The sequence below is a fragment of the Trachurus japonicus genome, chromosome 19 (genome assembly GCF_045865225.1).
Source record: "Trachurus japonicus isolate A0001 chromosome 19, Traja_1.0".
NCBI lineage: Eukaryota > Metazoa > Chordata > Actinopteri > Carangiformes > Carangidae > Trachurus > Trachurus japonicus.
In genome coordinates, this window is record NC_140925.1 from 5366070 (window position 1) to 5380703 (window position 14634).

General features: G+C 40.1%; 2 protein-coding genes across 2 annotated transcripts; one reads left to right on the plus strand and one right to left on the minus strand.

Moving 5' to 3' along the window:
• Positions 1 to 3415: 3415 nt before the first annotated feature.
• Positions 3416 to 6635, minus strand: g6pc1a.2 (glucose-6-phosphatase catalytic subunit 1a, tandem duplicate 2). The gene is made up of 5 exons (XM_085762557.1): positions 6359 to 6635; positions 6013 to 6122; positions 5280 to 5400; positions 4804 to 4919; positions 3416 to 3945 (listed from the first exon to the last, which is right to left on the minus strand). Exons 1-5 carry the CDS (start codon positions 6589 to 6591, stop codon positions 3443 to 3445), a joined length of 1083 nt encoding a protein of 360 aa, XP_085618683.1. The 5' UTR covers positions 6592 to 6635; the 3' UTR covers positions 3416 to 3442.
• Positions 6636 to 8192: 1557 nt separating this feature from the next.
• g6pc1a.1 (glucose-6-phosphatase catalytic subunit 1a, tandem duplicate 1) lies at positions 8193 to 12404 on the plus strand. The gene is made up of 5 exons (XM_085762558.1): positions 8193 to 8518; positions 9449 to 9558; positions 10451 to 10556; positions 10655 to 10770; positions 11483 to 12404. The coding sequence occupies exons 1-5, from the start codon at positions 8301 to 8303 to the stop codon at positions 11995 to 11997; spliced, it is 1065 nt and encodes a 354-aa protein (XP_085618684.1). The 5' UTR covers positions 8193 to 8300; the 3' UTR covers positions 11998 to 12404.
• Positions 12405 to 14634: the final 2230 nt, after the last annotated feature.

The following is a 14634-nucleotide window of genomic DNA, read 5'->3' on the forward strand; positions in this document are numbered from 1 at the left end:
AGGCTACACTTTTCTGATTAGGCTATAGGCTACTTGTGTTTTACATGATTTGCACTTATGTAAATTCATGGATGCAGGAATTTTGTTTATTTCCCCACGTTGCTCGTTTTACATGAACAGAAACTCAAACCCAACCTGAGAATCTGGTCTTTGCTGAACTCCACAGGTGTTCAGTGTCTCAGCTTCCTGCTCTGACAGACAGGTGTGATGTTTGTCATTGTCACCACAGGTGGAGTTGTCCGCTTCACTGTGAACTCTCCGTGGGTCGATGCACGAGAAAAATGTGTTTCAAAAATCATCAGTATCAATGTGACACTCACACACACACACACACTCACTGCGTGGGAACTTTAGACAGACATTGATGAATCATTTCTTTTTTAACTGCGTCTTTCTGTTTCTTCAATTTGTTTACGATCTGTTTTTACAGTGACACATCTCCTCTACGTTTGCACTGTTCCTTCACATGTACAAACATGAACACACTCATTTTGAACGTCAATTTACAAGCATATTATGGTATAATGTGGAGGTAGGGTATCCACATGACTGCATGGTGGGTGTTGCGTCATGTGCACGACTTACTGGTTTTGTGGGAGCATGAAGGTGTTCTGGTTTCCCTTTGAAAACAGGTTATTAAAATGACTTTAGCAGAGCAATCAAGGACATTTGAGCACTTTTGATCACAATTTTCAATATAAGATAGGCTATTTATTTTTAGATAAAAAAAATCTGTTCAAGCAAAGTCAGTGTCTAACAACAGTTTGAGTTAAGTTAAATTTCCACTTAAATGTTCTTGAGTATTGATTAAAAACATGTTAATTCCTTTTTCCTCCTTTTACAATCATACTTTATTCTTTATTCTGATGATTAACTTGTGATGTACTAACATTTGTGTTTGTTATTTCACATTTTGACCAGTAGATGTCGCTCTGTTCACACGAAACATGAAGAAATGGACTTAAACTTAATCCACTTTGCTGATAAAGTAAAAATCAAAGCGTCTTCAGCTCAACAAAGTAAAAAAGAAAATGCATTAATTCAATAAACACTTTAATTTTTGCAGATACTCATTAGGCCATTTGATGACTGTGCTAAAATTAAAACTGAAAAGCTGTTGATGTATTTAACTTTCTCAAGGTGTGAACAGATTGATAACATGTGGTGGAGCTCACTCTGCTCTGTGCACATTGTTGCTGCCGCAGCATCAAGAACGACACTGGTTTTGGTTTTTGTTTTGATTTTACACATCATAAAGTTTTTCTCTGCAACACGCCACAGATTTGCAAATGTTGCATGGTCATAGGAAATGTTCCTGCAGTATCAAAAGTCACGTCTCTGCATGAAAACATCATCACTTTTTTGGGGTCATAAACTGACATCAGTGACACACAAGTCAGAGTGCATCCACACCAAAGTTCACTAAAACTAAGACTAAAACCAAAACTAGCAGTGAAAAAACAATTTAGTAAAATGAAATTAAAATAAAAATGACATTTTTTTTTCCAAAAATGAGAACTAAATAAAAACTACAATGAACTAAGTGTTCTGTGCAGCCTCCATGGGGCCCAAAGCAAAATGTGATTTTTGGGGGCCCTATGTTAGGCCACTGGTTGCACTATTATAAGTATTTTTACTAATAATTAGTATTTTCACTAATATATATATATATTTTAAAGCAAACAAACCTAGAGAAAATCAAAATGTGGGGACATTGTCTGGTCATGTTGTGCAGTTCCACACAAAGCAATGTAACTGACATTACAAACTGACATGTGTCACTTGACTCCACACGAAGCCAAGATGCAGATTTTCAGGAATATTCACCGCTGTTATTTACATTATATGACCACAGCCTCAGCCACATCCACCATTCATAATTGCTCTTTGGGGCCTTCCCCCCTTAGTGGTCAGTTGGCTCATGCCTGGGGCTGGCTCGGTCTGTGTGTGTGTGTGTGTGTGTGTGTGTGTGTGTGTGTGTGTGAGTGTGTGTGAGTGTGTTCTGCAGAAGCTCAAATAGACAAATATTGAATGTTCAGTCGGTGCACTATTGGCCTTATGTGCAGTGTGAATGCAGAGAATTTGTGTGACGTGTGTGGATTTGTGTCGTCGCTGTAAGTCTGGGGGAAAGGCCGACGCTCTGCTGCTGCTGCTGCTTTATTGATTCATGTCTTGTTTTCCTGTTAAGTAACAATTTCAGAATAAAAGTCTCTCACCTATTGACCAGGACTAAATCAACCAGCGAGGCAACACAGACATGACGATGCTGTAAAGTCAAATCATAAAATCTAATGGAGGCTGAGCAGCATCACATGAGTGTGGGCAGATCACGACTGGACTGAGTGATCCCGGCTGACCGACTATCAACATGTCTCAACGGTGGCTGGTTACCACGACGACGAGGAGACGAGAGAGGATGCTCGAAACAACGACAGACACAAAAAGGTTTTAATCTGGCAACAAAAAGACACACACACACACACACACACACACACACACACACACACACACACACACACACAGCATTTGATTTATAGGGGAGACTGAAAAGTATATGTACTTAACCTGAATATTTCATCATATTACTTTAAATCTCCATTAGTAAATGTAAAATATTGTACATTTATCAATATTGCAATACAATAACCTGATTTTTGGAGTTCCTAGGCTTTTTTTATTTATTGATTGCTTTATTATGTGATGTATTGTTATAGATAACATACCCAAAATAGCTTCAGCACTAATGTCAGACATGAATCTGTCAGTAATGAATTAAATATGTATAATTATTAACCAACTATTTTGCCTGTTAGTGCATAAAATAGAAAAGGTTTGAATGTAGGACTTTTAATGGAGTTGTTGACTAAATGTGACCGGGGGAAATAAATGTTTACAGTGCAATCTAATGTTGTTGTGTGTTGTGGTGCAATGTCATAAAAACCATAAAAGTCATTTAAATTTTCAACATTTTTATTACAAAATATTCAAAACGGTTTCAAAAATACTTTCTTTAACATTTAAAAATACATTATTATTAGTCTTAACACTTGAAATAAAATACCAAAGCTGTGAGTGACGTGTTTTGTTCTGAAGCTCCGAGCACCGAACCGAACCGTGTGCTGGACTCGAGTGGTTTTGTCCGTTTATCCTGAGACTGAGACATTTGTGAATATTATAATTTTTGTTCTAAACAGAGAGGACGGTTGTGTTGGAAGTGCCGCTCGCTGGGCGTCGTCGTGGATAGTGGATAGTGCTTTCACTTGTAGCGTCACACAGTGCTCAGAGTCCAGTGTCCAAGATGGCACCAGTGACAAACTCCCATTGGTCTCCAACTGAGCGTCAGTTGCACATGTGATATAATAACAATAAAGCACCAGAGAGAGAAAAAAGTTTGTCTTCCTTTTGTTTTTTTAAAAGTCTATATATAATCTGAGGTCACTCTTCACACTCCCTTCTTGTTGTGCAGACCCAGGGCTCCGTTCACGCAGTAGGGGATGATGCTGACGGTGACCAGCGGCACGGTGGCGCTCTTGCAGAAGGACAGCAGGTAGAAGAGCGCCGCGGTGTGAGTCGGGGGCTTGAAGGAGTCGAAGAGGTGCAGCAGGAGCAGAGAGCTGACCACGCAGCCGGCCTTCACCGCCGCGCTGCCGCTCTTCTTGGTCTCGGTGTAGAGCGGCGAGTGCAGGCCGAGGCCCAGGCCGAACAGCGTGCCCATGTTCCTCAGGAGGCTGGCGAAGGGCGTGGAGTCCAGGTGCACCCACTCGGGCTTGTCGCACCACCTCTGGGCCTTCTCCAGCGTCCACAGCAGGTCCACGCCCACGGCCTTGAGCAGCAGGTAGAAGCCGACGGCGAAGGAGGTGAGGAAGAGGGTGGTGTAGAAGTACTTCTTCATGCTGGCGTTGTAGATCCACTGAGTTCTGCTGAAGGCCTCAGCTACGATCATACCTGAGAAGAAAACACACAGATGTTGTTGGTTTTTTTCAGCTATTTCACCCTGAGTTTTGTCTCTCAGGCTGCCCTACTTTCCTGGACTTCCCTAAGTATCTATAATATAATATAATACAATATATAGTATAATACATGTTACAACAAAGAGGATTCTGGGATTTGATATTGACTTTACTTGTCTTTCAGTCTATTTGGGGAATATATCAAAGGATCTGCATAACAGGGACAGATATTTATTAAAAATTCTCATAGCAGCAAGTAAAAAAAAGCAATAACCTCCCACTCTGAACCAATGGGTGTTTGTGTGTGTGTGTGTGTGTGTGTGTGTGTGTGTGTGTACGGGTGGGAGGGTAATGTTGCTGTTGTAAATATTGTGCATATATTTGTCTTTCTGTAATTTGCTTCTTTTATTATAGGTCTCATTGCCATGCTCCTTCTGGCAGGGGGACTGCCAATGGAAATTAGCCTTTTGGCTATAATTGGGTGCATTTACATTTGATCTTTTTTTAAATGTTCATTAATGTACACTGTCCCTCTTGAACAAATAAAGGAAAAACTAAACTAATGGAAAAATATAATAAATGACAGATAGGGAACGTATAACTTTTATTTTGAGACTAAAGAAGGAAAAAGGAAAACAAAACTGTGCTAAATCGGTTACAGATTTGAGTGTGACGGCTGAAATTGTTGTAAACACAACTGTGAATGAAAGTGTATCATCCTGTGACTAGTATTTTCTATGCGTATCATTCAATGTGACTGAATGTCTGTATATGACCTCATGTTTGTGTTATGAAAAGAAAAAAAATAAAGTATAAAATAAAAAAAAAACCAACTTTAAGTGTCCACACTGACCTGTGATGACACCGGCAACGACCTGGTGGGGGAAGTGGGCGGCGATGAAGACCCTGGAGAGGCAGACACACACCTGGACTCCCCAGAACAGCGTCCACAGCACGGCCTTCAGATACCTGCACAAACACACAATCAAGTCTCTGTCATGGAGGAGCGTGGTTTAAAAACAAGTGTGTGGACCTTTACTGACCAGAACAGGCTTTTTTTTTTTTTTTTTATAAAGCAATATAACAATTAACAGTTTTACTTTGCTTAATCATGAGAACTTCAGCCGCCTGGACGTCAAAACAACCCCCACCCTCTGCTTTCCAACAAACATGTCTCTGAAGTCAATGATCAACCGCAGCACAGGACAGATAGCGTGTCCACAGTGATAAGTCTGAGTGGTGGTGGTGGTGGTTGGGGGGGAAAAATGGTAAACAACGATGGCCGATATGTACTGCGTCCCATGTTTTTGCAGCTTCACTCAAACTCACCACTGCTTGTCGGAGGATTTCTTGCTCCCGAGCTTCTTCTTGGTGGCCGTGATGGCGAGGATGGAGGTGACCAGGGTGTAGTAGACGCCTGCAGCTCCCATGGCGTGACCAGACGGGCTGCCTGCAGAACACAAGGACAGAAGATGGAAAGAGTTCATTCATGAAATCTGCTTTAATTTGTGCAGCGGAAATGTAATTTTTCATCATCTCACCCAGTTGCAATGCGATCAATGCATTGATATCACTAATATAATCATGTAAGATATGATCATTTATGAATAATATACGCTAAACACTTTTATATTTAACACTTTAAGTACATTTTGCTGACTACTTCTACTTCTTTTCATACTTTAAGTGCGTCAGTAAATGTTTTAAGAACTACTTTAACTGATAACAGACGAGGCGTGCACATGATTGACAAGGCTGGATACAAAGATTGTAAATCTATTAAAGCCCCAAAGAGTCAAATTCAGATGGATCCTTGTTTTTTCATGTGATGATTTGAAATATTCCAGCAATAATGAATGAATGAAGCAGGTAAACACAGTCGTGCGCTGTGAATGAAGGGACATGTCTTCACCTTATTTATTCAAGAAAGCTTTCTGCTAAATTTCTTAACTTTTCTTAACTTGTGTTCCTTTTAATTTACGCTTGTACTCTAGCACTTTGAGATTGCTTAAATGTAAAGTGCATTATAAATAAAATGTATTATTATTATTATTATTATTACCTGGGCCAGTCTCACAGGTCATGGGGTACTGCTCGATGTGTGGACGGACGGTGTTTGCATAATGAGCCGTCTCATGGACCCACCAGTACGGCCTCTCCCCAAACAGGATCCTGAGGAACAAAACACAAACATGCACTTGGTAAAAAACATCAAGAACGAAAAGAACTTAGGGAGTAAATTTCTGGCCTTGTTGGCCCCCTGATTGAATGAATGGATCTCTCCCTGTCTGTATTATTTGTTTGTTAAACTTCAATAAAAAGTTCATTACAAAAAAAAACAAAACATCAAGAACATTTGATTCCCCCTGTGATGATTTTTGCTCATAAAAGTCAAACTGTGGACTCACCATTTAAACACCAGGTTGAGCCAGTCTCCGATCACGGCCACCCAGATGAGCCGGACGCCCACCGAGGAGCGCAGGTGAAACCAGAGCGGGAAGAAGATGAAGAACGTGTTCCTGAGGTCTGCAGCCCACGACACCCACAGGAACAAGCCCCGGGCGTCCGGGTAGTTGGTCTGCAGGTAGCGGGTGCTGCTCACCCCAAAGCCCTGCATGGCGTCCATCACGGCGTCCAGCATCTTTGGTGAAATCTCCTTGATGAGACAGAAAAGGGGAAATGTTGCTGCCTGTCAGTGACACAGCTGGGTGGTTTTATACCTGAGGGACCCACCAGCCAAACGCATGCTCTGCTGCTGATGATCTTTGGACCTTGCACATGTGTAATAAAACACTGGGAGTCAGTCAGGAGAGTTTGGGAGGTTCGTCACACAAACAAGTGGGAGAGATAGCAGGAAAACAAAAAAAAAAAACGTCAATGGGTCGGTATCTTTTTTTTCTCACAGAAACTCCACTGTTCAGACAGGAAGTCGTCGCTCCACCGGCGGGCGAGTTTCACAACTGCGACCTGATTTAATTCAAAACCAAACAATCTGCATTAAGCTTTTTAACTGTGCTGCAGTGTATTTTTTAAAACTTTAGATGCATCCTCTGTTTCCTATTCTCTCAGTTTGAACCTAAGCACATTAATTAAGGTTTAAAAAACTTCCTACAAGTGTATTTCTTTCCCCCACTTCATTCATGCAGCTGCCCAGTAATAATTCCTCAGTTATGTAATTGTGTTTTCTGATGATTTGGTGAAAACATCTCACTGTTCAGAACGATGGAGTAACCCGTTTGTGGGTTACATAAGGAGATCAATGATTAAATGATGTGGTTTGGACTGAGCAGAAGCCGAGGAGATAAAACCGGAGATAAAACTGAAGAACAAACTGGCAGGTTGTCGGTCGAACATGAGTTTTTTGTTTTACTCTGTTTTGACGTCGTCAGCTGATGAGATCATATTTCATCATTGGTGCCGCTGTTCACAAAATATATATGACTAATTATAATAATAACGTGACGCAGAGAGTGAATCGTGAGCCAGGATCAATGGATTTCACAAGCAGCTGGCTCAGAGTGAGGACAGAAGCTGCTTCACTTTCATTGATCAAAGAACAAAAAAAAAGAAAAAAGGGTTTTCCTAGAAATGTGTGATTTCTGCAGTGGTGGACAGTAACGGAGTAAATTTACATGAGTACTGTACTTAAGAACATATCCAGAGGATTTGTACTTTACTTGAGTATTAGGTTTATTTGGTACTTATTACTCTTACTTGAATACATTTCCAAGACAAATATTTTTACTTTTACTCAAGTTAATTTCTAGGAAGGCTGAAAAGTACTCGTTACTTTCAGGTCTGCTCTTTCTTTTTTTTCTTTTTCTTTTTTTTCTAAAATCCTATTGGACACAAGCTGTGTTTGTCAGAGAAGGAAACCCTGACCCCTAAAAGCAGCACATCAGTGCAGCTGCTTTCAAAGAGTTAATTCTCAGAAACAAGAGTTAAAAGCTCCTTAAATTCATTTAGAAAAAATTATAGTAATTCATTGATGTGGAAAAATAAGGAATTTACTTTTATTCTTACTCTTACTTAAAGTAAATTTAAAAGCATGTACTTTTGGATACTTAAGTACCTTTAAAAGCAAGTACTTTTTTACTCTTACTCGAGTAACATGTCGACTGAGCTACTTTTACTTGTAACGGAGTAAATTTTGAAAGGTGTAAAGGTTAAGGAACTTGTCTGCACTGTCCCCAAAGGCAAACAAATTCGGCTCCAGCTGTGAGTAAAGTCCAGTGGGGATCAGACCAGAGCCCGAGGAGACAACACAACTAAACTAAACTAAACTAAACTGAACTGAACTAAAAGGCAGAGCAGCCCCTCGGACGTCTGGACTGCTGCTGCTGGGGCATCATGGATCTTCTCCACAGCTGGGGGGTCGAGCTGGCGGTCCACCTGCAGACCCGCTACCGGAGCTACGAGGGTCTGTTCGGCCTGGCCTCCGCCGTGGCCGACCTGCACACCGCCTTCTTCTGGCTCTTCCCCGTCTGGTTCCACCTGCGCAGGGACACGGGGCTGCGGCTCATCTGGGTGGCCGTGGTCGGAGACTGGCTCAACCTGGTGCTGAAATGGTATCGTCTCACAAAACACACACACACACACAAATACACACACAAATACACACACAGAGAAAGACAGAGTTGTAGAGCTGTAGTTTGTTCAGTGTGTTTAGTTCAGTTCAGAGCAGAGCAGAGAAATTTGATTTGCAGTGACAGTGCAACTAACACAACAACAATAATAAGTAAGGCAACACTTTATAATAAGTACACACTATTAAGCATTAGTTAAGCATTAATAAATACTGAATTCTTCATTTATAACGCATGAATATTCAGTATGTAGTTTATAAATACAGTTAGTGCTTATCAATGATGAGTAAAACATTTTAACTGTGTTTATAAACTACATACTAATGAGTATGCATGTGTTATAAATGATGAATTCAGTAGCCTATTTAATGCTTAACTAATGCTTAATAGTGTGTTCCAAAATAACCCTGCACCACTGCACTAAACCCAGCATTTTCTTAATGTCATTGTGCAATATCTATTTATTCTTACAGGTTCTATTTATTTTTAATAACTGGATGATTTATTTATCTTATTTTTTTTTCTTCTTGTGTGAGCATGCATGTGTGTCATTGAGGTTGTCCTTTTTTTTAAGCTTGTTTTAGTCTGTTTTAGCCCTGGAATGGATGTGGCACCACAAATTTTGTTGCACTTGTCTGTTGCAATGACAATAAAGGCTATTTGATTTGATTTGATTTGATTTGATTTGATTTCTTATTATAAAGTGTTACCATAAATAAACAAATAGTGACATAGTTTGTGTTCAGCACAACCAAACATGATAAGAACAATCCTAAACGGAGTAAAAATAGAAGTATAAAAAGAGTATAAAAGGAAGTAAAGTGAAAAGTGAAACCTGTTGTCAATTTAAAAGGCCTAAATTTGAATTAAAAAGAAAAAAAGCCTAATAAAGTTTCTGTTTCTCCATGACAGGGTCCTCTTCGGGGAGAGACCCTACTGGTGGGTCCACGAGACCCGGTTCTACGGAGCAGACCCGGTCCCGTCTCTGAAGCAGTTCCCCATCACATGTGAGACTGGACCAGGTACAGTCTCACTTTATGATTTAGTGAACTATCACCATAATTAATTAATTAATTCCCAGATAATATCACACAGAGACTCACTGTGAATGAATCAATCTCAACTGTGATAAACGGGTTATAAACTCCAGCACCTTTGGCCTTTTGCAGTGTTTTTAATCTTCTACTCTGCACAGGGAATTTGAAGTGACAGTTGTATAACCTACTTTTATGAATGGATTGGTAATTGGATTTCCTCTAGTTTGGCAGTGGTGAAATGTAACTAAGTACATTTTAAATGACAGACCCGTGTTTCGGTCCAAACACTCTATTTAAGTGATTGCTGTCGGAAGATACAACTATTTAAGACTTATATTAACACAAAAATATCACTTACTTCTGCTTTAAAGGGATAGTTCAACATTTTGGCAAATTGGCCCATTGCCATAATTGCTATAGTCATAGCAGTAGGTTCGTTACCTTTAATTGTAGCTGTACTAAAAATAGCTTACACCTACAATTAAAGGTAATGAACCTACTGCTATGACTATAGCGATTATGGCAATGGGCCAATTTGCCAAAATGTTGAACTATCCCTTTAAGCACTTTTTACACTACAATTTGACTGCTATAATTACAAACCATTATTTTTAAATAAGAGATTGCATATGAAACACAAGATGAAATGCTATAGTTGACTCTTTTGTCATTTCTCACTGTTTCTGGAGTTTTTCAAACCAAATGACTGATTGATTAAACAAGAAGTAGATAAAATTCAGATCATCAGTTAAATGCACTTTAAACATTTATGCATGGGTGATGATCTAATCTAATTGTGTCTATCTTATGTGATATAACAACCTGTACATTGTGGCTTTCATGCTTTTGCAAAACATTACAAAAACACCTCTTACAGGAAGTCCCTCAGGTCACGCTATGGGTGCAGCAGGGGTCTGGTATGTGATGGTAACGGCGCTACTCTCCATAGCAACAGAGAAGCAATGCCCCTCTTTACTGTACAAGTGAGTGAATCAGTAATTTGTTTTGAGAAATAACTCTTGGGAGTTAAATGTTAAAAAAAACTTAACTGATGAGTTAAGTGTCGACTCTCTGTAAACAGGTTCTTGCAGATGTTGCTGTGGACCCTGCTGGGCCTCGTGGAGCTGGTGGTCTGCATGTCTCGGGTCTACATGGCGGCCCACTTCCCGCACCAGGTTGTCGCTGGAGTCATTACAGGTCAACACACTCATCAAAACAATGATTTTAAAGGGATAGTTCAACATTTTGGCAAATTGGCCCATTGCCATAATCCCTATAGTCATAGCAGTAGGTTAGTTACCTTTAATTGACGGTGCAAGCTGTTTTTAGAACGGCGGAGCAGAGCCGTGAGCTGCTCAGAGCTACGCTACGGAGGCTAATGGGATTTCTTGCTTTCCCTCATTAAACTCATCAAATACACAATCCAACAACCCCAAAACGCTCTGGTGGACACCACGCTATGAGATAATAACAGAACATTACCAGACAGAGTTGTTTTAGAGGCAAATTCAAAGACCGCTTGATGAAAACCTCCCCCGACGGTAACGCTCATCAGCGGTTTTGCATGAATTTACCTCTAAAACAACTCTGTCTGGTAACGTTCTGTTATTATCTCATAGCGTGGTGAATGTGCAGGTCACAACTTGTCCACCAGAGCGTTGTGGAGTTGTTGGATTGTGTATTTGATGAGTTTGATGAGGGAAACCAAGAAATCCCATTAGCCTCCGTAGCGTAGCTCTGAGCAGCTTGCAGCTCTGCTCCGCCGTTCTAAAAATAGCTTGCACCGACAATTAAAGGTAACGAACCTACTGCTATGACTATAGGGATTATGGCAATGGGAAAGAGGGAAAAATATTGTAAGAGCTGTTTTCAGACACTTACCCAACATAAACATCTGTTTTCTCGACAGGTCTGGTGGTAGCTGAGGTCGTCTCCAGGGAGAAATGGATCTACAGCGCCAGCATGAAGAGGTATTTCTTCACCACCTTCTTCTTGACGTCCTTCGCCGTTGGTTTCTACTTTCTGCTTCTCAAAGCCGTGGGCGTGGACCTGCTGTGGACGATGGAGAAGGCCCAGAAGTGGTGCATCAGGCCTGAGTGGGTCCACCTGGACTCCACGCCCTTCGCCAGCCTCCTCAGGAACATGGGCACCTTGTTCGGCCTGGGCCTCGGCCTGCACTCGCCGCTCTACACCGAGACCAAGAAGGAAAAAACAAGTGGAGCTTTCAAGATGGGATGTATCATTATCTCTCTGTTCCTGCTTCAGCTGTTGGATGGATGGACATTTTCCTCTAAAAACCTTGTGACTTTCTATTTCCTGTCTTTTGGGAAAAGTGCAGTGGCACTGTTAATCCCAACCACCTTGGTGCCCGGGGCCCTCTGCAGGATTTTTAATGGAAAGAGAGAAGATAGTAAGAAGTTGTGACTGATTGGCGTCCAACATGTTAGATGAAAGTGATTTTTTTTTTTTAGTTAGGCTACATTTACATTTATTTGGTAGGATTGTGTCTTTCTATCTGCAAGACACAAGGACTTTCAGATTCAGAGATTTAGTTACTGTGCAGGTCTGGACTTCACTTCCTTAATTAAAGGATTATTTAGTTTGGACACTTCACTTTCTCGCTAAAGGTTAAATGAGGAGATGGATAAAACTTTAATGTCTGGATGCCAAATGTAAAGCTTAAGGCAGCTATCAACTTAGCTCTGTGTAGCCTACAATAAACAACAGCCTGGTGCTGCCCATTGTTAAGAAAATCTATCCGCCAGTGTCTGTGAAGCCTGTCCAGATTGATTAGTTCGTAGGCTACACAAAGCAAGAAAACAACAGTCTATGCTAATGTGCTGGACTAGGCTAATTGTTGGAATAGATCCTTCACTGCTAGTTTTCTACTTTTCTACTTTCTGTGTCTTTTCTACACTTAAAAATAAAAAATAAATAAGATAATTGTTCATTGGTGATATTTGGTGCCGTTATTGGCTTTTTTAGTTTACTGTGGAAAGCACCAAGCTAGCTCTTTTCACGGTTTCCAGTTACAATGCATGGCTCAACAACAATGCTAAATATTTAAAAAAAATACACTAGCCTAAGTTTTAGAAGAGGCAGCTGGATTTTGTTTGCTTTGGTCAGAGTCACGCTAGCATCCCTAACTTCCATCCTTTATGCTATGCTAAGCTAAACTAAATGTCTCCTAAGCAAAACCATAAAAAATGTAAAAAAAAACAAACAAAAAAAACCAAACAAACAAACAAAAAAAACATTTACAAATGTACTTTTATAACCTGTTTAAAACAAAATTTCCACAATTTCCAAGTATTGTTGCTTATTTTTGTCTTTTGCCTTTAGTCAAGTAAAAATGAGCAAACAAAAAATAAAAATATTATTAGCAATTTATCTAAAAAAACAACAACAACAACCAACAACTTGTCTTTATAAACCATGGAAGAGCCATGCTTATTTTAGCCCTATTGATTTTCTGTGACTGTCTCAGACTGATACTGATTAATTCCCCGGCAGGAACAACCATTAAACATTAACTCGAGCATGCTCCTGTCACTCAGTCGTCCCACCAAGCGACACCGCCTTCCACCACCACAGCCATGAGCTCTCTGAAGAGACATGGAGGGTCAAGGGGCAGAAAGAAATGCAGACAACACGTGTGTAGGCTTAATAAAAGTGGTACATTGTTCGGACGACATAATCAAAGGAACTTCGGATATATGGTACTACTGAGATCAGCATGTTTATGGGACACACCTCTGCAGCTCTGCCAGTTAATTATAGGTCACCAAAAGTCCCTGATATAAAGTAGGAGAACTATAATACTGAAAGTAGGGCATCATCATCGTATAGGTTGAGTATCTTCTTTGACATACTTGCATTTTATTTAACAAATGTGCACACAGCCGTGCAGACAGGGTCAGGTTCAGAGGGGAAATGTGGGACTGTTTGATGACATAATAACTGGTCGTGTGACACTTCTCACCAGCAAATCCCAAGTCTCCTTTTATCAGTGAAGGCCCCCCCCCTCTGTGACTCCTTTCCGGTGCTTATCTTATGACACTATATCTATATGATGCTGGTATATAAGAGCAGGTTTCACTGTGAGTGTGCAGAGCAGACTCAGGGGAGAGAGTCGGCGGGAACAGATACACTACAGCTGCGTCAGTAACGTTGTGCAACAGCACGGTGTTTACATCATTTTACGTCGCCTCTGACAGGTTGTTTTTCACACATATATGGAAGGTTCAACAGGGAAAACAACTATATAATCAAAAGGGAGGCTCATCAGAGACAGATAAACTTAAATATTTGATGCTCAAGAGTTGCAAAAATCTAATATCTGATTAAAAAAACAGCAAATTTGTTCTTTCCTCTCTCATTAATCATCTCATGACCGCTCACATTTATCTTGTGACCTTTTGTAGGGGCCTGACCCCTTGTTTGGCAACTACTGTATCTCATATAGATAAACCAAGTGGAGCAGTAAACTGTTATGCACCTGAATGACCAATCTTGACTATTATATTTACACTATATTCATGCTTTTTACTTGAGTACAAGATCTGACTATTTTACATAAATCAGTTTTTACAAGAGTAACATAAAATTCAATTTACTATGAATTGGAAATGTGACTCTGAATAAGCCTGTGCATATTCTCATTTGTCCAGGTCATAGTATTTCAAAGAAAAAAAAAAAGTGACTGAATATATGGTGTAAAGTGAATGCAGTCCCCAGATAACCATTGTTTTGGCTTTATAAGGAATAATTGAAGAGGAATATCAAGTCTTGTCTTGCAGAGGAATTCACACAACAACTGAGAGTTCAGCAAACCTGTCATTAAAACACAAACCAAACCTGTAGCCAGTTATTGTAAATGCAGCTGCTGAACTGTTGACAACAGAGGGACAGATGTCAACAACAGTGAATTGATGTAAGTTTTTTCTGCCGTGTAGAATAAGACGTGCGACAAAAATTGCTCATATATGACAAAGAATTCAATATTTATAACCAACCAAATGTATCTGAATATTGTAGCAGTAACATCCATTGCTTTTTCCT

Excerpts from the sequence above, each read along its gene's own strand:
- g6pc1a.2 (XM_085762557.1), bottom strand. The coding sequence starts at position 6,591 with ATGCTGGACGCCGTGATGGACGCCATGCAGGGCTTTGGGGTGAGCAGC. Across the intron at positions 5,401-6,012 it reads GACCTGTGAGACTGGCCCAG|GCAGCCCGTCTGGTCACGCC; the intron begins GTAATAATAATA and ends TGTGTTCTGCAG. Across the intron at positions 4,920-5,279 it reads AAATCCTCCGACAAGCAGTG|GTATCTGAAGGCCGTGCTGT; the intron begins GTGAGTTTGAGT and ends GTGTTTGTGCAG.
- g6pc1a.1 (XM_085762558.1), top strand. The coding sequence starts at position 8,301 with ATGGATCTTCTCCACAGCTGGGGGGTCGAGCTGGCGGTCCACCTGCAG. Across the intron at positions 8,519-9,448 it reads CTCAACCTGGTGCTGAAATG|GGTCCTCTTCGGGGAGAGAC; the intron begins GTATCGTCTCAC and ends TCTCCATGACAG. Across the intron at positions 9,559-10,450 it reads CACATGTGAGACTGGACCAG|GAAGTCCCTCAGGTCACGCT; the intron begins GTACAGTCTCAC and ends CACCTCTTACAG.